Genomic DNA, 23,622 nt, shown 5'->3' on the forward strand with positions numbered 1-23,622 from the left:
TTGCTTTAAGTGAAATGTATCTGTTCTTCCAAAGACAAGTGGTTTGGTGGTGAATGCTTGTGTTTCAAAAAGAGTGATGGGTCTGGAAACTGTCCTCTCAGGTGGCTCTGCAAAACAGTTTAAAAAATAAACCTTTGCTCCAAGTGACAGGATTGTATCTGAAATGATTTCAGAAGGCTGTTTGAATTCTGCACCTGGGTTTTAAATTGAAAAGAGGGGGGCATAGAACAACAGTAGTGTCAGTACAAGATGGAGGAGGAGGACATTTTGCAGCTGAGGAGGATTTATGAGAAAGAACTTGAGGGCCCTAGTGACTCATCTCACTCTGAATCAGCATGTGGTGTGGCTGCCAGAATGAGCAGTCTTAGGATGCATTAATAGTGTCTGAATAGTTTTCAGTATCCCAGTGAAGGAGGACAAACTGTACTTGATTCCGTGGCAAATAGGGTGATGATGTGGATAGGAAACCTCGTCATCTGAAGGATCTTGGAAAGTTCGAGGATATTTGGATCATACCAGCCCTTAACTTAGGAGTTTAGGAACTGTGACCCATGTTTCTGCCTGCTAGTGTGCTGATCACTACTTGTTCAGTAGTTGGATTCTTTTATATTGCTGGTGTGGAAACGTGGCTCTCTCACTGTAAATGAAACTACATGTTAAAGAAGAGTAGGCATTGCTGAAGAAACAAAATCTCCTTTGGAAGAAGTTTTAATTTGAACAGAAACCAAATGCTTAATGCTTGTGACATGTAAAAAGTGCTAAGTTGTTTTCCAAGGTGGTATTTGTCTGTCTCACTCTCCATAATATTTTTAGAGCATAGACATGGAAGAAATGTTAGAAATGGAAAAACCTATGTGTAATGGCAGTGACATTTAAAAAGTCTTAAAAATTAAAACTGAGAGTTGTTTTGAATGAATTTTAGTAATTTGATCACATAGCTTTAGATATGGTTGTCCCTGCCTTACACTAAAATATTTGTGTTTTATATCTGTTTATGTATATCAAGAGAAAAGACTTCTCAATCTTTTGGATCTTTCCCTTTTTTATGTGACTTGTTCTTTCATAGTCTTCAGGTGACAGCTTAGCTGCTGTCTCTGGACCGTCCTACCTGAATAAGTCACTCTGCGTGTGTGCTCAGTTAATGGTAGACTCTCTGCAACCCCGTAGACTGTAGCTTGCCAAGCTCCTCTGTCCATGAAATTTTCCCCAAGAATACTGCAGTAGATTGCCATATCCTACTCTAGGGGACCTTCCCGACCCAGGGGTTGAACCCGAGTCTCTTGCTACCACACTTTATAAATTTGCCCATATTTATGCTTTTTTTTGCCACCTTCCTAGTACTTGCCAGAATTACGTTTCTGCTTGCTCACTTGTTTATTGTCTATCTGCAACTTTAGATTATAAGTTCCATGGAGGCAAAGACCAAGTCTGTTTTAATTTATCATTGTCCACTTTCAGGAGTTCTCGTGAATGAGTTAAGGTATTCATTTGATCTGTTTCCAGCTCTGGTTTTGTATCATCCAGAGTTATTCCTCTTAACTCTCAGGGGAGTGGTGTTTTAATTTCAGCTCACATTAAAAGAGTTCTGAAAGTGAAGGTAGTGTCACAATAAGTGACTCGAATATACTTGTCAACTCTAGTAAGTTTAATATATATGAAACTGTTAAATTTGGCTCTGTTTGTATTTAAGTGACAACTTTCTTTTCCTGTTAATGAAAATGTCTTAATTTTCCAGTGTCTGGGAGTGGAAATGAATATTTCCTGCTTTACTAACTTGTTCCCCCATCTCCTTTTTTCTTTCTTTCTTTTTTAATTTTTGTTTTTGGCCACGTAGCACGGCTTGCAGGATCTTAGTTCCGTGACCAGTGACTGAACCTGCACTCTTAGCAGTGAAAGTACAGAGTCCTAACCACTGGATCACCAGGGAATTTCCTCCCTTTTCTTTTAAAGTCTGATATTGTCCACCTGTTGTGTAAATGTGAGCTAAAAGGATTTTTATTTCTAGCCTAAGCTAAAATTGGAAATTGGACAGAGAAGTTACTAGGCAAAGATTTCCCTAAACTTGTAACAGAAAAAAGCCATTGAGCAGGAATGAACCCAAAGAATCCCAAAATATACTGAAGGCCAACCAGAAAAACAGTGTGTTTTCAATATTTAGTTTCTGTAAGTTGCTTATTTACACCTCCACCCTATATCCCCAAATAACTCATCCTTCCACCTTGGCTTTGTACAGTGACACTGCTGGCGAAAATTGGCTCCAAACTGAACATCTTTGACCTTGCTAGAGCATGTAACAGTTTGATCTTTTTGGCAGGATCTAGATGTAGGCCTTTGGTATCCTCATTTAGCAATCTCTTATTCATCACCCTTTGTCTTTGGCTTCCTAGACGTTTCTCAGTCCTCTTCTAAATCATGTCTTTTGAGATTATTATGGTTATAATCCCTATGAACTAGAGCTGTAGAAGCTTCCGGGACTTCTTTGCCTTTCTAAAAGTTCTTAAAATTCAAATCTAAAACTTGAATATAGTAATTATAAACAAATACTGCCTTTTAGTTTGTCTCTGTCTTGCTCTCTTTACCAGATCCTGAACTCCGTAGGAGTGGAGACTTGGAATCATGTATTCGTCCCACAAGTCTCTGGCAAGACAGTATAATACAATGGTAGTTAAAGAACACTAGTTTGGAGCCAGCTCACCTGGGTTCAAATCCCAGCCGTGCCGCTTACAGCTGTGTGCCTTGGGCAAGTTAGTTACCTTCTTTTATGTGCTCAGTATCCTCATCTGTAAAAACGGATGTAATGATACTCTCCTTGAGGATAAGTTAATAAAAACATTGTTTTAAGTGTCTGCTGTTCTGGGCATTGAGGATCCATCAGTAAATAAGAGATTTATGCCAGTGGGAGCTTGCATTCTACTTGGGTACAGATGGAAAGCAAAGTAAACAAGTGCAAAGTAAATAAGTTTGAAGTCCTAGATTGAATGCTCTGAAGAACAAAACAAGATATTGGACTATACCTTGGAAAATGGGTTTTGATTGGGTGGCCAGGGCAGGCCTCTGGATAGATAGCTTTTGAGCGGGGATCTGAATAACAAAAAATCTGAGAGAGAAGGCTGAGATGTTCATCAGTTATTATTTTCCCTTCACATAAAGAATCTTTTGTTAAGCAGTGAGGTGTGACAGAATTAGGTCCTGTAGTTCTTACCTGGTTTGGCTATTAACTAGCTTTATGATCTTTGAAAAAAAGCAAAGACAATTTTGTGTTTTTTTCATGGGAAGGTGACCCCGAAAGAAGGTTGGCTGTTGAAGGTGGTGACAGGCTAAAAGAAAGTTAATGGTTCTTCTCCTATAAATTGCTTTATTCCTGTGTTTATGGATTAATGTCCTGTATTTTACATGGTGTACTACATCCTGTTGTGGCATTACAGTATTTGAGAATAGTCTCTTACATTTTAAACCTTTTCGTTTGAATTAAATATTAAGGATATGCCTCATGGCTTCAAGGTCCAGGAAGTAGGGAAATAATAAGAATTAGCCATTGGTACACCCGTGTCCCCTCCATCCTGAACCTCCTTCCCATCTCCCTCCCTCTCCCACCCTTCTAGAAGATTATCACTGAGTCCCTGTTTGAGTTCCATGAGTCATATAGCAGATTACCATTGGCTATCTATTTTACATATGGTATTATAAATTTCCATGTTACTCCATACATCTCACCCTCTCCCTCCTCTCTAAAGCAGTCATTTCATCTTTTTTGTTTCTAAGTGTTCACAGAAATTTGGGTTTGCAAAGAGGCTCACTCATTTGTTTGATTCTTAGGTATAATTGAAAAGTGACCCTTTCTTCAGAGATGTCAAAAACAAACAAATCTAAGTCTGGATCTCGCTCTTCTCGATCAAGATCTGCATCAAGATCTCGTTCTCGTTCGTTTTCGAAGTCTCGATCCCGAAGTCGCTCTGTCTCTCGTTCAAGGAAGCGCAGGCTGAGGTAAGGGGGTATGACTGTATAATGAGATCATCATTGGTTTGTCCGTGCGAGTCTCTGAAGATCTTTTGTTAGACTCTTTCTGTGAGTGTCAAGTGGAGGTAGGGCATTAGTTTGAGGTGAAATGTTGGGCTGTAAGATATTCCAGGTCTCTTCAAAACACTACAACTGTAAATCAGCTTTGATTGCCATGCTGTTTGCCTAATTCCTTTTCTTTCCTGCCAACAGATACTGTTTTTCCTCTACTTTGAAAGAAAGAATATTTTTTTAAAGCTACTTGCTTCACATCTCTGTACCAGATTGTTTTTCACTGAAGTATTTTTGGAGGCTTGGGCCAAAGTTTAGTTGCATCATTAGCAAAGAAAAGATAGCTAAGAAGAGTAATAGTACAATCAACATTGCAAGAAAAAGAAAGCATAACCCACTAAAATAAACCTTAAAAAAACTAATCAGTAGTCACTTACATACGCCTGATATGCCACTTACTAACAAGCTGCATCTATTTAGTAAAACTCATCTTAAAACTACCTAAAAGTCACTATTGTAGGCATCATTTTGCCTGACTAAATGTGCAAATACTTCTTTTGAATTTATCACCAATATACTTTAATTAATTTCTACACCTTTAGTTGGATTATTTCCTTATTTCAGCTGTGTCTTGGAATAGGGTGCCAAACTTCCAGCGTCTTTTTTTTTTAAATTTGAATTTACTTATTTTAATTGAAGGCTAATTACTTTACAATATTGTATTGGTTCTGCCACACATCAACATGAATCCTCTACGGGCTATTTTTCATTCTTTAAAACTTAATTTTATTTTGTGAGTGGGTAAGAACCTTTTAATAAATGTAAGTTTCTATATGTGTGTTAGAGAAATATTGATCATTTAAATATTTAAACACCAAAATCATTCTTTTTGTCAGAGTTGCAATAGGCAAGGACATGATTCTCAGTTTTCCCACTTGGAGCCCCTGCTGATTATTTTAGATGAATGTCCTCAGATTGGTAGGATTCTCCCCTACCCTCACCTTCCCAATGAGAACAAGTTAATTCTTAAATGGAATCTCTGAGAAGCCTGTTTGAAAATTAATTTCAGAGTAGAGATTGAACAAAAAGTAGGTGTGCAAACGTGATGACTTCCATATAGTGTAGAGTAGGAAGTTTCAAACTCTGGGTCTCTCCTTCAAAAGAAACCCTCCATTAAAAAAATAATAATAGCATTATGTTTTGAGGGTCACCAGTCTTAGCTTTGGAGAAGGCAATGGCACCCCACTCCAGTACTCTTGCCTGGAAAATCCCATGGACGGAGGAGCCTGGTAGGCTGCAGTCCATGGGGCGCTAAGAGTCTGACACGACTGAGCGACTTCACTTTCACTTTTTACTTTTATGCATTGGAGAAGGAAATGGCAACCTATTCCAGTGTTCGTGCCTGGAGAATCCCAGGGACAGGGGAGCCTGGTGGGCTGCCGTCTCTGGGGTCACACAGAGTCGGACACGACTGAAGCGACTTAGCAGCAGCAGCAGCAGTCTTAGCTTTGTTTTTCTCTCCCATATTTCTTGGGCACATACTTTTATTATATCAGGCTTTGTGCTAGATAGAGTGTCTGTTGCCTAATTGTGTTAGAATCTCTAAAAGTAAAGTTCCATCGCATTTTCTTACACTGCCCCCCTACCCCCCAAGAAAGAGGGGAAATCCACTGAATATATTTACCTCAGGAAGTTGCTAACAAGGCCATAAGACTAAGCAGGGACTGCTAGTGAACTCCACCTTACACCCAGATTCTTTTGATCTGGACTGTTTAACTCAGTTTTAGCTCATTTGGTTCTACAGGTAATTTTAAAAGTTAATTTAATAAATGGAGACTAAGTAATTGGTCCAAAAAGAAGAGTCTGTACAACTGAAACTGAGAGAAAGAATTGAACTGACATAAACCAAAATGAAGAATGCTCACCAACTCTGCAGTATTGGTGATAACTGGTTTTCTGGACAGATCGCATCTCCTTATTGCACATATCATTTGGCATGGCCATCAACTTGGTAAATGAGGGAAAGATATCTTAGGCAGGCAGTATGTTTTGGGGTAGGTCTGGAGCCACTCTATGTGCTGTCTTGATGCCTGGAAGATTATTTTGGAGGAATATCTTTACTAGAAAAATGTTTTTATATTTAATTCTAGTCTGACTTTTCTGTTTTTTAGAAACAGATAAATTTGCCACTGGATGTTCAGTTTTTATTTCTGGCTTATCTGTTTCATGTTTTTCTTTTGTTTCCCCTCTCCTATAAGGAAAGTATACTATCCAGAGAGTTTGAGAAACCATGTCTTTAATTTAACTTAACTGCTGAGTTCTACAGAACTGGAGAAAATTGGTTGTTTCCTTATATTTCACAGACTGTATCCTTTTAAGTGACTTCTAAATAACTTCATTTGCAATCTGCAGAGACTCATGTTCCTGCATCTGTGCAGTGACTGCGGGTTTTGGATGCAGTGTGCCGCAGGGCCCTCACTAATAATTGGTGACAGAAGCAGCAGTAGCCTGTGAGGATGGGAGCATGAATTAAACCCTCCTCAGTGCTGGTGGTCATCACCTACCTCAAGTATAGCCTTAAATCGGGTCATATTCAGTTTCATAGCCGCGTCTGCTTCTCCCTTCTTCTTTCTTGTATTGTTACTGTTTTCGAATGAAAATTGTGAAAGGTAAGTTTTTTTTTTTTTTTTAATCATACTTAAATAGCAACCATTAACAGCCAGCAGTTTGCTGCATCTTTACCAGGTCTTGTTCTTGGGGTAGATAAAGAACCTGAACACAATGGGTAGTGGAAAACCAATCCTATTTTATCTTCCAAGTTTCTTTCTAAACATAACATTTTATTTAGTTGTTAAAACCTGTCACATTACTGGTTGTTAAAACCTGTCACATTGCTAAGTGGAGTTATTTATAAAACTTACAAGCAAACAGATAAAAAGGTATGGTTCCAATTAGGTCTGATATGAGAAGGCCTGCTTATGAACTGAAGGGTTTTTATTCTGTATATAAAGAAAATTGGGGGGGAGTTTTCTATTAATTTTACGTATTTCTAGGTAACTGTTAATACTTAGGAGTAGTGACCAATTAATGCTCTATATTATAGTTGACACAATAAGTGGTATTGAAGAAGCCCAGTAAATTCCTATACCAGCAAGTACAGCTTTTGGCTTTTTGATGGAAACAGACCTCCTTGTCATCGATAGGTCTGGCATTTGTAAATGTCTAATATCATCCCACCCCAGTTCCTGGAGGTACTGCAATATCAGGTTGATGCATGGAGTGGACAGAGCCTGTTCCAGAAATCCACTTAATAGTGAACATGTTATTTTTACAGAGTTAGATGACTGTTCAGTCCCTATAGTTCTGGAAATGGGCCTTTGCTAACTCAGAGTTCTGTATTGTTAAATGAGGAAGAGCACTGGCCTGACAGATATGCAGGTGTGGGGGTGTTTGTAGTCTCTTGGCTGCCATGTTGTGTGCTTGGGTGTGGTATGGTCAGATGGTGCCCTCTTGTGGCACCTATGGAAGACCTTGTAGTTCAGCCATAGAAACTTGACCTTCTAGAGAGTGAGACCATTTCCAGATTCCCAGTTTAAAAAAACAACAATATTTGCTTGGTTTGTTGATCTGATTTGCAGTTGAAATTTTTTTTAAGCTTTGAACAGATGCATTCTCTCAGTCCCTATTTAAGTGTTCTTTGGTTTAGACATGTCGCAGCTGTATTTCACAAACCCAAATCTTGGTGGAAGCCAAGAAATTAGCCCTGCACAGACAGAGGTGGGTGGGATAGGGAATAAACCGAGTGAGGTCAGGGGACCTGAAGACTTAACTCTCTGGGTACCACAACTTGCAGTTCGTCCTCTCCTCCAGTGATGTGGGGACGTATCTGTAAAATCCTCTGCGCCTGTGAAACTAATTAGTATACTATATTAAAATGTTTAGTACATTGAGAGCATTTTTATATTCCCTCAGTCACTGTAGAAATATATCGCCATGTAGAATGTGCTACAGTAGCATTAATGAGTCATCTCAGTGTCTGGTTTGTTAAAGTGATTTTTTAATTTTTGTACTTAATGTGGCCATAAGAGTAGGATTAACTATTTAAGTTTGTACCTTTTGTTTGAAAATAAATGATACATAAGAGTAGGGCTTTACCTCTTTGTTGGCAGGTTTTTCTTGAATAAAAATGCTTGTGTCAAAAATTCAAACTTTTCTTCTGTCCCCTGCCCCTCTTTCAGTTCTAGGTCTCGTTCCAGATCATATTCTCCAGCTCATAACAGAGAGAGAAATCACCCAAGAGTATATCAGAATCGAGATTTCCGGGGTCACAACAGAGGCTATAGAAGGCCCTATTATTTCCGTGGGCGCAACAGAGGCTTTTATCCATGGGGCCAGTATAACCGAGGAGGCTATGGAAACTACCGCTCAAATTGGCAGAATTACCGGCAAGCATACAGTCCTCGTCGGGGCCGTTCCCGATCCCGGTCTCCAAAGAGAAGGTCCCCATCACCAAGGTCCAGGAGCCACTCCAGAAACTCCGATAAGTCTTCCTCTGATAGGTCAAGGCGTTCCTCGTCCTCTCGCTCTTCCTCCAACCACAGCCGAGTTGAATCTTCTAAGCGCAAGTCTGCGAAGGAGAAAAAGTCCTCTTCTAAGGATAGCCGGCCGTCCCAGGCTGCTGGTGATAACCAGGGAGATGAGGCCAAGGAGCAGCCATTCTCTGGAGGCACCTCTCAAGACCCAAAAGCATCTGAGAGCTCAAAGCCGTGGCCAGATGCCACCACATACAGTGCTGGTTCTGCATCACGGGCCTCAGGGGTGTCTGAGCTGAGTCCCCGGGAGCGAAGCCCAGCTCTCAAAAGCCCCCTCCAGTCTGTGGTGGTGAGGCGGCGATCACCTCGTCCTAGCCCTGTGCCAAAACCTAGCCCTCCACTTTCCAGCACATCCCAGATGGGCTCAACTCTGCAGAGTGGTGCTGGGTACCAGGGTGGGACTCACCAAGGTCAGTTTGACCATGGCTCAGGGTCCTTGAGCCCATCCAAAAAGAGTCCTGTGGGTAAGAGTCCACCAGCCACTGGCTCAACATATGGCTCATCTCAGAAGGAGGAGGCTGGTGCTCCAGGAGGAGCAGCTTATACAAAGAGGCAAGTACCTCATTTTCCCCTTTCTGTTTTTATCTCACCAGCTGGCAATTTAGTTGTAATGTGATCCTTAGAGCTCTGATTAATAGTAATAAGGTAATTCCCATTTCCTAAAGTTTCATTTCGCCAGTTTGAAAGCATCATCCAAGGAAACCTTTAGCTTAACTCTGGTTTTCCTACCTTCCTGAATTTGTATTGCAGCACAAATTCTAGATTACTCTGCAATGATGTTTTCACATTTAAAGTTTGCCTTGGATTCTACCAGTGTAAGCCAGAGAACAGTAGAGATTTGTGGGTCAGCTATCAAAAAAATGTGGTCTTTACCAAAATGAATGGCTATTGGCGCTGTTAGACCCTCTAAGATCCACCATCTCCTATGATCGATCTGCACCCGCCCATCATGGTGAAGAGCTGCACCCTCCCACCCTGCAGTTGAGGAGACTGGGCAGAATGGGAAAGTCCAAGGCTTAGTCCAGGAAGACCTTGTTATAAAAGCACAAGGTGGGTGTATGTTCCAGTAGAAGCCAAGCAGGCTGCATGTTAGGAGAGGACATAATAGCGCTTCTGTTTTTCTACCCTGAGGGACACGGTGAGTTGGAGCACGAGTCTTTGTTTTGTGTGGTTGTATGCATTGGGATGGCAAAAACGTAACAGGGAGGTTGCATTGGGACCACGTTGTCAAGAGGGACCTACGGAGCAGGTGCCCCTCCTGCCCCCAACTCCCCCTTTTTCTCTTATTAGCTTTTTCTTTGATGCCCTGCTGTCCCTTTGGTTCCTTTTTTGGTTCTTTTTTTTTTTTTTTTGCCATATTAATGCAACTGTAATTTGATTAGACTTTTTCCATAAATGGTACAGATAAGATGTTCAGAACCTGTACTTCCCAGCCTTCAGTAAGTCTGCTTTAAAATACAGGTTTTGTTCCTTGCCAGGACTGTGAATCTTATTAGAACACTTGGGCATGAACTCTGCTTTTCCATAAGAATTGAGTGGGATGAATTTTGCCCCCTCCCCCAATTAACATGTATTTTGTTTTTATTTGTGTTCACAGTATATTTCATACTTAGGTCTTCTAGGTGACTTGAAGCAAATTTGAAGTCTCTTTTGAGACTTGTATTTCCAAATGTGAGTTGTATAAAAGCAAAACAGTCCAAGGTTGAACATTCTATGTTAACTTTGCTGAAAGCAGATTTTAAGTGACTTGAGTGAAGGTTGGATAAGACCTTAATTTTTTTTTTCCTAGACCGCTTACAGGTAAGTAGGTTTTTGTTTTTCAGTATCCTAAAAATTGCCTTTGCTATTTTCTTTTTGCTTGTTTTTGTAATATACAACTCCACAGAACATTTATTTATCTTTTAAATGGTAAGTTCATAAACCTGTAAAGAGCAGTTTTTCAGAAATTACCAAAAAAGTAATTAAGACACCTTTGGCAACACTGGAATCCACAAGTCATGCTTGTTAGAGAGTAAAAAACCTAAGACCATATGGTGCTGTTTTTTTTTTGGATCAGGTTGTTTAAGTTTCTTGTGTGTCTCCCTTGTGTTTTCATAACTAGGTATCTAGATGAACAGAAGACAGAAAATGGAAAAGATAAGGAACAGAAACAAACAAATACTGACAAAGAGAAAATGAAAGAGAAAGGGAGCTTCTCTGATGCGGGATTGGGTGATACAAAAATGAAATCTGATTCATTTGCTCCCAAAACTGATACTGAGAAGCCTTTTCGGGGTAGCCAGTCTCCCAAAAGGTATAAGCTTCGAGATGACTTTGAGAAGAAGATGGCTGACTTCCACAAGGAGGAGATGGATGATCAAGATAAAGACAAGGCTAAAGGAAGGAAGGAATCTGAGTTTGATGATGAACCCAAATTCATGTCGAAAGTCATAGCAGGTGCAAGCAAAAACCAGGAGGAGGAGAAGTCAGGCAAATGGGAGGGCCTGGTGTACGCACCTCCAGGGAAGGAAAAGCAGAGAAAGACGGAGGAGTTGGAGGAGGAATCCTTTTCAGAGAGATCCAAAAAGGAGGAGCGAGGAGGATCCAAGAGAAGCGAAAGTGGGCACAGGGGATTTGTGCCTGAAAAGAATTTCCGAGTGACTGCATACAAAGCAGTCCAGGAGAAGAGCTCTTCGCCTCCCCCAAGAAAGACTTCTGAGAGCCGAGAGAAGCTAGGAGCCAAAGGAGACTTTTCCACAGGGAAGTCTTCCTTTTCCATCACCCGAGAGGCCCAAGTCAATGTCCGGATGGACTCTTTTGATGAGGACCTTGCAAGGTGAGATGTAGTCTATCTTGATCCTCAGGGCTTTAGCCTAACCTCTCTCCATAAGGTTGTTCTAGAACGAGGACAAACCCCTCTTGTATTTCTCCCACTGTCTCATTTTCAATGTGAATACTCTTGTGTCTCCCTGTTTTCGTGGGAGAAGTGTGCATCACAGAGTAATCGCGTGTTCAGGGCAGTGTCGCGAAGCGTCTTTAGTCTGGAGTGGCTGTCTGTCTTGGTGCTGGGTCGCCTCTGCTTCTCTCCTGCACTGCATTCATCACATCGTACACCCTCTCCCCATTCCACTCCTGTCCGTTGTCTTCCTAATGTGCTGAGGGTGTCTTTGCCTGTGGAGCCATGCAGGATCCATTTTTTCATTCTTAGCTAAGTCACAATGTGTATTACATCAGGCCTTCATCAAATAATATAATGGTTTGAAAGTTGGGGCTGGGGTGCAGGGTTTGAGAACTTCAGGAAAGAGTTGTGAGGCCCAGGCTGCTTTTCACCTGGTGTGAAAGTTGCACAGCCAGTTGGAAGTCTGCTGAGCAGTCTAGCTACATCCCACTCTTGCTGCATTGTGTCACTTTACTGAGTGGCCCTGTAAGATTCCTTACTGTTTGTCATGCGTTAAAATCAGCAGAGACCACCCCACCACCACCACCACCACCACCTCCAGAACAGAATCACTGAGGTTTAATCCTTCATCCTGCCCATTTGTTTCTAGTAAACTCCAAGGGATGAAATGCCTTTTTCCACAGTTACGTGCCTTGAGGTTCTTTGTACTTTGCTAGGAATTTAAAAAGGAACTTTGCAGATAAATTCACTTCTCTCAAAAGTATGCTTGCATTTTTAGGGCTTAAATGTTCTGACTTTCTATGTATCTTATTACATTGGGCCACCCTGTGTTTATTTTTCAGACCCAGTGGCTTATTGGCTCAGGAACGAAAGCTTTGTCGGGATCTAGTTCATAGCAACAAAAAGGAGCAGGAATTTCGATCCATTTTCCAGCACATACAGTCAGCTCAGTCTCAGCGGAGCCCCTCAGAGCTGTTTGCCCAGCATATAGTGACCATCGTTCACCATGTTAAAGGTGAGTCCTGACCCCAGCCTGCTCAGGTTCCGTTTCTACATGCTTAGCTTCCTAACAAGCAGAAGGATGAGACATGAGGGAGTCTGTTGGGGACCTTTATCTCATCGATAGGGCCTTTAAACCTAGGGGCTGGTTTGAAGGAAATGTCTCCTAGGGATAAATTTCCATGTTCTGATCAGAAAGCTGAACATTGTGAAAGTACTAGTAATAACCTGGGATCCTGAGGCTAGGTGAAATCCTTCATGTGAAGATTTAAATTGCTTGAAAAGGGGGAGTATGGAAAGTGGCTTTCCCAGCCCATCTGATTTGTCCTGCCTTAATACGTAGATACCTCTAGCAGCATCTTATAGAACTTGTCCCACATTATTCTGCCATCTTCTGGGCAAATGGAGGTGGACAGACTGAGGAATGTGATCTAGAAGCTGGGTTTGGGCCAGTTACAGTTTGATCTGAAACTGGAACTTAGGGGGAGTTGGTGCTCTTAATACATAGAATAGTACTTTGTATCCGTGTCCTACCATGGCAATCCAGTGCTTAACATTGGATTGTCTCTGAACCAGCTAATTTTCCTTACTTTTCACAGTATGTTTGTTATATAGATTTGGCCAGTTCATTCACATATCTGTGGCTGCAGTTTCATCCATGCAGAGGGATTTGAATGTTGGGTCTCCCTTTAACAGCCTGACATATTTTTCTTTGATTCCCCACAGAGCATCACTTTGGGTCCTCCGGAATGACATTGCATGAACGCTTTACTAAATATCTAAAGAGAGGAAGTGAACAGGAGGCAGCTAAAAACAAGAAAAGCCCAGAGATTCACAGGTGAGGACCTTGGCCTACACTGGAGGTGATCATAAAAGACTGCTCAAGGAGAATCGCTCAGTTGTGTCTGACTCTTTGTGACCTCATGGACTCTACAGTCCTTGGAATTCTCCAGGCCAGAATACTGAAATGGGTAGCCTTTCCCTTCTCCAGGGGATCTTCCCAACCCAGGGATTGAACTGGGGTCTCCAGCATTGCAGGTGGATTCCTTACCAACTGAGCTATGAGGGAAGCCCAAAAGACTGCTCACCAGAGAATAAACTTGTCTTGTTTTTGCCACTTGTTAGGTATAATAGCAGAATTTAAGGTAACGCTCTCCATAGTCTAGGATAGTAGTGATTTGTAGTGGAAAGGGCGTGCTTTGATTACCATGTTTCTCCTTTTGGGCCTGAGCAAAACAGCCCTTTTTGATTTAAAAGAACCCTTGTGTTCTTGAGAGTTGCAGGAGCAGTTTGCAAATGATAACCCAAGGTCACGGTGAGCTTTCTTTATATAAAGTAAATGTTTCTTGAAGCATCCCATGTATTTCATATATTGGTTCTTCCTTTGGGAGAATCTGCAGCAAGTGGGGGATGAAGATAGAAGAACTTACAGAATTATGTCAAAGGGTTTAAAAAGCCCAGAGGTTTAAACATCTGGTTGTGGGAATTTATTCAGCAAATAGGAACTTTGTCTAGAAATGTAGTTGGCCTTAAACTTTGATTGAACCTTTGCAGTAGGTAAGAGGACCATGTTTGTGATAGTCTTGGATTTAGGGTCTTTGGGGATGTGTGTCACGCCAGGCACTCGTTTCTCACTTAGACTTTATCATATTGGTGAATAATGGACCATTATATTTCAGTTCCCAAGGTGAAAACTGCTTTTTGAAGTTAGCAGGGCATAGATAGTCTCGATGTGAATTTAAAATTATAAGTAAGGCTATAGGTGAGTCTGTTTTCTTGACTGTACGGTACTGGGTGGAATATGAAGTTCCTTCTGTTTGGGTTTGGAAAGTTGGGAGAGAGAAAGTGTGTGTGTGTACATGTGCGTGTGTGCCTGTGCATACATTGCTATGGGAGAGTGTAAGTATATAAACAAACAAGGTAAGTATAATAAAAAGGAATGCCTGTGTTTCTGCTACTTCACTTATGAACTAAAACGCTATATTCACACTATGGAGTGTTAAACAACTTTTGTGTTTATAATTTTAGGAGGATAGACATTTCCCCCAGTACATTCAGAAAACATGGTTTGGCTCATGACGAAATGAAAAGTCCCCGGGAACCTGGCTACAAGGTGAACTGTTGCTTTGATCAGTAATTCCAACAAAATGAGTGCGTTGGGCATGAACTTGTCAGAAATGTGTTTGTTTAAATTACTCTCTACTTAAGTTTGTGTTTTTCTTTTAAGGATGGGCATAATTCTAAAAATGAACTACAAAGGGTTAATTTTTATTAAATGTATCAACAACCTTTGTGAAGTGGTTAGAATATGGTAAATGACCCCAAAGTCTATTGAGGTGAGCTTGAGAAAAAAAAGAGAGGAGTTTTGGAACAAGTGCCCATGATGAGAGAAGAAACTTTTTGTGATATTTTTCTGCTTGTAAGTATTATCAAATCAACTATATACATGCGCTATTTCCAACCATGATTTCAAAAAGACATGCATGTCAGAGGAGAGTGAAGTTTTCATATCTTAACTGAATAGACTGTTTTAAGCGGCTAGTCCAGATTTTTTTCCTAACATTGTGCCATATCTGTCATCTGTTGATTACTGTTACTTTAAAGCTAAACATTGCTTTGATAGCCCAGCTACATGTATAATGATGTGCACGTAAACACTGTTATTAAGAGATTAAAGCTTGTGTGCAGTCTGTTACTAGAAGTACTAGATTTGGGTTCTTAAAAATCTTAGTATTTATTGACCATCAGTTCCCACATAGGGACCCTATAGAGATTAGATTGAAATTTAATTCCTATGGAGATGACTCTTCCAATGTTGCTGAAACTGTTTCTAAAAATAGTAATTTTCAAGTTTTCCAAATAGGTTTGTCTTGTTGGTTGAATGTGATGAGAGGCACTCTTGCACAGTCTGTCTTCTCTCCCATTCCCCCTTTCCTCCAAGTACCCACCAGCTTGGCACTAACCATGTGAAACACAGGGTTTTGAAACATCGGGAGAAATGTCATCCTCTCTGCCCCACAAAGCCTATTCATAGAGATGCTCTGTGCACTAAGGGAACTACAGCTGTAGTGCTCTCTTTTTTGGTCTTTGGAGGGTGCAGAGGCCCCATTTCCTTCTCAAAAGAAAAGCATGCAATAAAATAAACCAAGTTACCACCTACCATTCTTGTTAATTAAAACTTCATTATTTCAACAAAAAGCTTAGTTGTGTAAGTGAATGTTAATACAGAGTGAACTGCTCATCCCTTCCTCTTTTTAGAGAGGTTTGTTGTTGGTTGTTTGTGTTTTGGTCGCACCACACAGCTTGTGTGGTCTTAGTTCCCCAGCAGGGCTTGACCCACACCCCCTGCAGTGAAAGCACAGTCTTAACCACTGGTCTGCCAGAGAAGTCCCTAGGGAGGTTTTGCTTCCACGAGACAAATCTTAGTGTATAATATGCCTGAAAACACCTTGCTCCTCTGCTTTCACTGAGTTTCTCAAGAGCTGTTGAAAGCCCTTTGCCTGATAGTTTAGGGTAGGAGGCCGCTGTTGTTGCTGGGCTCACTCTGTCTGTGCACCACATACTGTGATAGGTTACACTTGTAGAAAGTTAGTGAGAAAATGTTTTCTCATTTTTCTTTTCAAAATAAACTTTGACTTGGTATTGTCAACTTTATGAATTCTTTATTATAGTTTTCGATATGCCTTCTCTAGAGAAATCAATTGATATAAATAACATTTTGGAAGGCTTGGACTCAGTACTGAGAGGTAATTCCAAATAGAGGATAGGTCCAGGGTAGCTGCCACAGTGTAGGTAGGGGAATGATGACAGCATTTCCACTCCTGCTGGTGACTAAGCCTAAGCCAGCCTAACCAAACACCTTCCAGAGTTAATTTAGGCCTTCTCAGCTTTTCAGCTAGCCAAAGTCATTGCTGGACCACAGAGGGAAATAGTGAAGTGTGTGTGTGTGTTTGTGTGTGTGTGTGTTTGTGTGTGTATGTATGTAGCATACGCAGAAGGTTATCATCATTATTCTAGAGAATTGGTTTGGGCTTTCTAGGGATCCTCATGAAGTGACTTGGTGGAACATCCTGTATCCCTCCCGAGTTGGGCGAGGTGCCTCACATTCCCAGTGCTTCCTCTGTACCACTCCATTGGAATAGAAACCACAGTTTGTGGGGTGGTTGAGTTTGTAGTCCTGAATCCCAAAAACCTTAATTTTGATTTCTCTTGGCAGGCTGAGGGAAAATACAAAGATGATCCTGTTGATCTCCGCCTTGATATTGAACGTCGTAAAAAACATAAAGAGAGAGATCTTAAACGAGGTAAATCAAGAGAATCAGTGGATTCCCGAGACTCAAGCCACTCAAGGGAGCGATCAGCTGAGAAAACAGAGAAAACTCATAAAGGATCAAAGAAGCAGAAGTACGTAAACCCTTGTCTGCTGCCTCATTCAGCCTCCTGAGTGGACTCCTTTGTCTGCCCCTCATCAGGCTCTATGGCAGACCGTGCACACTGGAGAACAATTAGGGACGATTTTGCGTAGTTTCTTTTAACTGTCAGTTAAGTTCCCTAGATTAAAAATAGAACTTTTGAATGAAAATGGACATAATCCTTGTCCAAAGGAGGCCTCCTGGGAGACAGGCAGTTGATTTGGCTATAGGGACAGTGTGGAGAATCATGGGAATTTCTTTTGCTTTTGTTTTGGACATGTTCTTTGACATGTCCTTTCTCATCACAAATCATCTTGCGAAGGTTAGATTTTAAAGTATTTTATTTTTAAAACATTTTATGTTTTAAAATGGCTCAAAGTTGTTTTCAAGTAAAAACTGGCCAGAGAAACAGGGCAGAACTAGATACGACAAGCTTGTTGATCTTAAATGCCTTTTAAACTAGTTTCACAGGCACTTCCAAGAGAGGTGTTCCAAATATTCTTTAAACAAAGGTAGCATTGTTGAACTTCATAAGGCAGCATTTATGCCAAGGTCTTGTCTCTATTTACACTTTTGAACGTTCCATGACTTTTCAGTCATGCGCATTAAAAGTTGCAGAATTGAAACCCCACGCCTTCCTGTGGGAAGCAGCACTGCTTTGTGTTCCTGAACTTTAGCTGGCAAGCACTTTTATATCCATTTTTTGATAACAATCCTTCGAAATAAGCGAGACAGTTAGTAGACTATCCCTTTTGCCTGTTTGAAAGAAAAGTAAGCTCATATCTTCTGTTTTTCTTTGTCTACCCTTCCGCTCAGTTAACATATGCATTATGAGCCCTAACAGCTTTCAGGGCTATCCACAGATAGAGGATCTGATCATCCTCAACAGGAAATGGAAGCTGGTGTACAGTAGTCTTCTCTGGTGGAAAGGGAGTAGGACCCTTCAGGCCTTTCAGGCCTGGACTTGGATTATTGATCCTGATTTGTTTCCCTGGGACATATGCCACTGCCTCTGACTTGCTGTGTAACCTTAATCAAGTTTCTTGCAACTCTAGTATTTTGTGATTGGGGCAAGAAGAAAAATGGTAATTCTGCCACTGTTTTCACTGTATGCAAAAACTCTTTCTCATATGATTGAAGAATTGCATACCAGGATCACACAACTAATAAAAGGCTGTGTTGGGACTCAAATCAGGATTTTTGGAGTCTTATTTTTGAAAATCTCTTGAAATAATGCTGATTTCTAGGAGTCAAACATTTGAGTTACAAGAATCCGATGAGAATAACTTGGAGCCAGTAGGATTCAAACATTTGTCTTTGATCTTCTCAAATGTTTGGGGGTTGGGGTAGCTGTGGGGGTGGGGGGTTGGCAAGGTGCTTTTCATAATGGAGGAGGGTAATGATAGGTTACACACTTGGCTGGCTTCTCCCTGTAAGTCCTGTACTCCTGGGAGCTGGCTGTTCTGCCACCTTAGAGGTGGCTGATACCCTCCTCCACTACCACATGGCAGGACTGGCCCCAACCTCGAGTACGTATACAGTGACTCACTGTATTACTCTGTCTAATTTGCCCCTGCTCTGTAATTTCCTCCAGATGAAGGGACGGATGGGAAATAACTCTAGGAAGAGTTCCGCCAGATCCTAGGCTTAATGACCTAAACCTGTTTGAGCGCAGTGGAAAGTGGGAAGAGTACAGTGGTTTGTGGAGTATTGGTATAATTAGTGCTAGGTTTGAATCCAAATCTACCTAGTTCTGTCACCTGTACCTCCTGTCTCTAAGATGGGGAAAATAGTACTGAAATCATAATTGCCATTTACTATATGCGTGCTGTGTCAGTGTAGAGTGTTTAAGCACATTGTTTTTTCGATCTTTAGAACAGCCTCCCAAGACAGGACGTAGTCTTGCATGAGAAATAAAGCTAACATAAAGTTGAAACAGATGGTAATGTAAAGACTCGCCTAGCACCAGACCCTCTCTGGCTCTCATGACAGTGTGTGTCTCCTTTTGTCTTTCCAGTTCATGCACGCGTATTAGACTGAGCTTCCAGAGGCCATGCATGGACTGTGTTTTCTCTCTCCTCCTGTATGTGTGTGTCCCATGTTTATCACAGGCTCAGACATAGATATGTCAGTGAACATGGCTGAGAGAATTGGGAGGAAGCTCCCCAGTTCCCTGGGTGGGTGTGTTGAGGGTGAGTTGGTTTTTCGGGTTGTCTTCAGTGTTCTCATCACAGACACTCTTGATTGCCCTGTGCTCCTTACTCACGAGCCTGTAGACAAGGACTGTACCCAGAGGCCGCTTGTGTGTCCACAGGAAGCACCGGAGAGCGCGAGACCGGTCCAGGTCGTCGTCGTCCTCCTCCCAGTCGTCCCACTCCTACAAAGCAGAGGAGTACACGGAAGAGCCCGAGGAGAGGGAGGAGAGCACCACGGGCTTCGACAAGTCAAGGCTGGGGACCAAAGACTTCGTGGGCCCAAGTGAGAGAGGAGGCAGAGCTCGTGGAACCTTTGTAAGACTCTGCCCCCGCCCTTTCTTTAAGCCCTTTCTCCTGCTGATTCTAATTATGTGCTTATCAGAACATTTATTTTGTTGCCCTTGATACAGGTGATTAGGTCAGTAGACCCTAGAATCTGTGGTTTCCCATTCCCCAGGCTTTCCATTTTTAATTTTTTTTTCCCCCCCTGTTCATAATCACTTACCCAGAAAGCCTCTTAGGGCTTCTGGTCTGAAATTCCTCACTTGTTTTAACTCCTGCTGTATGTAGGAAGGCCCTTATGGCATTGTCCCCTGTCTGGGCTATAGACTTGAGATAAACAGAAAGGGAATAGGTAAAAATCAGTTAACCAGCATATTGACTAGAGGACAGCAGAAAAGTATTTGAATAGAAGACAAGGAGTTGTTTTTCTCCATTCCTTACATGGACCCTTTGTTCCTTTCCCCGTTTATTGCCATAGCAGTTTCGAGCCAGAGGAAGAGGCTGGGGCAGAGGCAACTATTCTGGTAACAACAACAGCAGCAGCAACAATGATTTTCAGAAGAGAAGCCGGGAGGAGGAATGGGACCCCGAGTACACACCCAAAAGCAAGAAGTACTACTTGGTATGTGTTGGGATAACCAGGAAGGGCAAAGGGGCCTTTGACATACACAGTAGCTGGCAGTGAGGCTTTGATTGATTTTTCCAGAACTGTGTGCAGGTATGGCACTGGTTATGTGTGTACTTGTGGGCTGGTAGAGTTCTGGCAAGATGACTGTTCTCTAGAGAGGCAGTCCTGACCTTGAAAGTGTTATCTGAGATGTTTATGGATTCCAGGATAAGCAGGAAAGGTTGCTCTTGCCTTTTTGTCTGTTTTTACTGCGCACGCACCCTAAGCTTCCCTTTAGCCTTTACAAGAGATAGAACTATCACCTTCCCCAGAGGCGGCAGTTCCACCTTGTCACGCCCTTGGACAATATGGGTAGGAAAGACAGTTCTCTTTTTGAGGGAGGGCACCTGTCTCCAGAATGAAACACCACTGGAGCTGGGCTCTTATAGGCTGAATTACTTGGCCAGTGAGAGCGCTCTATTGCCTTGCTGTGTTAACAGCAGGCTCAGGTCCAAGCAGATGTGACTGAGTGTTGTAATAACCAAGGTAATCTTGCTGCTGAGTCTGATCACCCATGAGGATTGGCCTGGAAATAGGAAGCTGGGAAGCAGGTTGCTGTGTAAATCACTGTGCATAGCCAACTTCACTTTTCTGGGGCTTCTAGAAGCTACTCTGAGAGGACTCTTGAACCTTTATCTAGGAAAATGTTGGCTAGACTGGGCCCAGGATAGGTACTGGAGTGGGGCTGTTTAGGGGAAGGATGAAAGGCCGTACCCTATCTGTCCCTGAAGAAGCATTGCCAACCAGATTCATTTAGGCTAGTGAAAAAGCAGCTGGCCCTTTAGCTGAACTAACCCCTCAGGAGCCTCAGGTACTACTTGTGTGGGTGGAGGGTTCAGATTCTCTGAAGTCATGGGGCTGATGGGGTAACAGTGACTTTTCAAAATCCTTTCTCATTCATTCTTTCATTGGTTCCCTCCTTCTTTCTCATGAGATCATCAGAACAGGGATTGAGTTAAAGGTTTTGTTTGTTTTTCTACTCTGCCACACTGCCTTCTTGCATAAAACTGAGAAAGGAGGAAAGATACGAGACAGGAGGCTGGGTTCTGGCCTTGCCTTTGCCAGTACTGGTCTGAGACCATGAGCCATTTGCCCTTGGTCTCACTGCCTATTCTTGGCTGAGGGGAGGCTTGGGAGAGCTGGATAAGACTCCCAGCTGTGTGTGTGTTCTGTGTTGCTTCCTTCTTAGCTTACAGACAACTCGGATCAGAAAGAGTTGCATGTTTGGGGGTGATTGGCTTACACCTGCGCGGCACCCCCCGCCCCCAGAGAATGTGTTCTAAATAATATGGAGTTACTTAAAGTTCCCCTGGCTGTTTTCTCATCTGCATAGTGGAGGGTTGATAATGATAGGGTAGGGTAAATGTGAAGATTAAATGAGATAATGTAAGAAAAGGTCTTTGAAGATTTTATCATCATCATCATGACAATGCCTAAACGACTGCCTTAGAATTCAAGGAACCGAACTGAATATTCTCTTAGATCTGAATCAGTAGCATTTTTCCAGTGGGGACAGGGAGGAGGACAGGACATAGGTTCGTTTGGGAAAGTCACATTTGGGTAGGTGCAGAGGAGAGGCTGCTCTTGTTTACTCTGGCATTGATGACAGTTTTCCTTTTCTTTTAAGCATGATGACCGTGAAGGCGAAGGCAGTGAGAAGTGGGTGAGCCGGGGCCGGGGCCGAGGAGCCTTCCCTCGAGGTCGAGGCCGGTTCATGTTCCGGAAATCCAGCACCAGCCCCAAGTGGGCCCATGACAAGTTCAGTGGGGAGGAAGGGGAGATTGAAGACGATGAGAGTGGGACAGAGAACCGAGAAGAGAAGGACAATTTACAGCCGACAACTGAGTAGCGGCCACTCTTGCTGGGAGCCCCTGCCCGAGGGAGAGAGGCGCCGGGAGACGGCTGGTGAGGAGCTAAACAGAGGAGCCTCAAGAAGATTCTGAAAATCCCACCCCTACCCCCCACCAGCCATGCAAAGTATCCTACAACTGCCGAAGAGCATCCTGGCGTCCCACCAGACAGAGGCAGCTGGCCTGGGGTGAGGCCCAGCTCTTGAGCAGAACACACCATGTTGGGCTTTAGCTACGTGTTTCTTGTTTCTTGTTGGTGTGTGGGGTGGGGGCTGGGGTAGGGAGGGCAGAGCGATAACTTGGATTTTGGTTTGTTCCCTGTTAGAAACCAACAGTTTTATTCTTTATTTCATTTCATTTGGAGCTGAGGACTAATTTGATTTTCAGTCTCTTTATCCTTATTTTAAAAGCCCCCTTTTTTATTTTTTAGGCATATATAGTAACATTAGCAGAAAGATTTAATTTGGGCAACTTTGATTCTTAAAAGAGAAAACAAAGCATGTGAATAAATATTGATGTGTTCACCTCAGTTTGGGACCAAACTGCGTGGGTCTTTGTAAAACTTGGTTTTGTATGTCGAGGAGGAGTTCAAGGCCTTTCTGACCACCTTGTGTTCCCCTTTTCTGCGCAGCCATGTATCATGTGGTGTTGCTCCTAACCACACCCCATGTGCGCACCTCCCCTCCCCCCAGTATTTTCTGATTTCTTGTGGGCTGGGCTTCCCCTTCTCCACCAGCAGCTCCAGTATCCCAAACTTTCTAGTCCTGCTGATCCTCTCAGCAACAGGGGTGGAAACTGGATGGCAGTTTCTGGTCTGTTTTCTAAGAAACTTCTGACTTCTATTATCTTTACAAATATAAGATGAGAAAATAATTTTTTCAATATTTTTTATTAATCTTTTTATAAAATGAAAAGAAACTCCTATGATCGATTAAGGAAGGTGGTTATGGCTGGGTGGTTTGTGGGGGTTTTTTGTTTTGTGTTTTTTTCTTTTCCCTTTTTTTTTTTTTTTAAACCTTAAGCTTTAAGTTGAAACATTCTCCGATGTTTGGGGGGAAAACATCCTCTTAAAATTGGTCCTTGTGCTTGCCTTCTGGGGAGGCGGTCCTGAGCAGGTGAATCATATGGCATTTATGCATATGTTATATGCGGACTGCACCCACTTCTCCCCCCCCAACCTTTGCCTCCTGGGTTGTTATGCTACTTTCCCCTTACTTTGCTACATTTCTATAGTTAAGTTGGTTTTACTTGAATGATTCATGTTTGGGGGGGGGAATGAAAATACCCTTAAAATTTGTTTCAACTCCTCCTGCAAATAAAAAAATAAATGAAGTGGCAGATGCAAATGGCTCTGGTCATTGTCACCCTGAGTGGGTGTGGGTGGGTGTGGTGGGGGCAGGTGGTGGATGTCCCCCATAGCAACTTCAGGGAACCAGAAAGATGAAATGTCTGCGGGGCTGGGCCCAGACTCTTGCAGCCCCATCCCCTCCAGCTGCACACAAGATTGTTCTGGGAGGAGCCTCAGCCAATCTGTGTTGGGTAATAACTCCTCATTCCCATTCCAGTGATTTTGCTTCATATCCTGTTCCTTAGACACCCTAGGAGAACCAGATTTTTCCACTCTGGTGTCATTGTAAGCAAGGACTTTGGCTTCCAAAGCAGTGGGGCAGGAGTCAAGGGGTGTGGATGACATGCTTGGCCTTCTGTGTGTTCACCACTAAGCAGGAAGATGATCTGAA

The 23,622-nt window shown here is 42.3% G+C and overlaps 1 protein-coding gene across 3 annotated transcripts in view; it reads left to right on the forward strand.

Moving 5' to 3' along the window:
• THRAP3 (thyroid hormone receptor associated protein 3) overlaps window positions 1-23,225 on the forward strand; it is a 67,786-nt gene extending 44,561 nt beyond the window's left edge. For 2 of the 3 annotated variants that reach the window (XM_005678695.3, XM_005678697.3), the window contains 10 exons: window positions 3,817-3,984; window positions 8,247-9,152; window positions 10,702-11,415; window positions 12,321-12,493; window positions 13,204-13,315; window positions 14,506-14,590; window positions 16,694-16,881; window positions 19,204-19,399; window positions 19,845-19,988; window positions 21,661-23,225. In XM_005678695.3, coding sequence (XP_005678752.1) covers window positions 3,848-3,984; window positions 8,247-9,152; window positions 10,702-11,415; window positions 12,321-12,493; window positions 13,204-13,315; window positions 14,506-14,590; window positions 16,694-16,881; window positions 19,204-19,399; window positions 19,845-19,988; window positions 21,661-21,882 — 2,877 coding nt within the window. In that variant the 5' untranslated portion in view covers window positions 3,817-3,847 and the 3' untranslated portion in view covers window positions 21,883-23,225. The remainder of the gene's footprint in view (window positions 1-3,816; window positions 3,985-8,246; window positions 9,153-10,701; window positions 11,416-12,320; window positions 12,494-13,203; window positions 13,316-14,505; window positions 14,591-16,693; window positions 16,882-19,203; window positions 19,400-19,844; window positions 19,989-21,660) is intronic. The other variant, XM_005678698.3, reaches the window with a different exon arrangement.

The sequence above is a fragment of the Capra hircus genome, chromosome 3 (genome assembly GCF_001704415.2).
Source record: "Capra hircus breed San Clemente chromosome 3, ASM170441v1, whole genome shotgun sequence".
NCBI lineage: Eukaryota > Metazoa > Chordata > Mammalia > Artiodactyla > Bovidae > Capra > Capra hircus.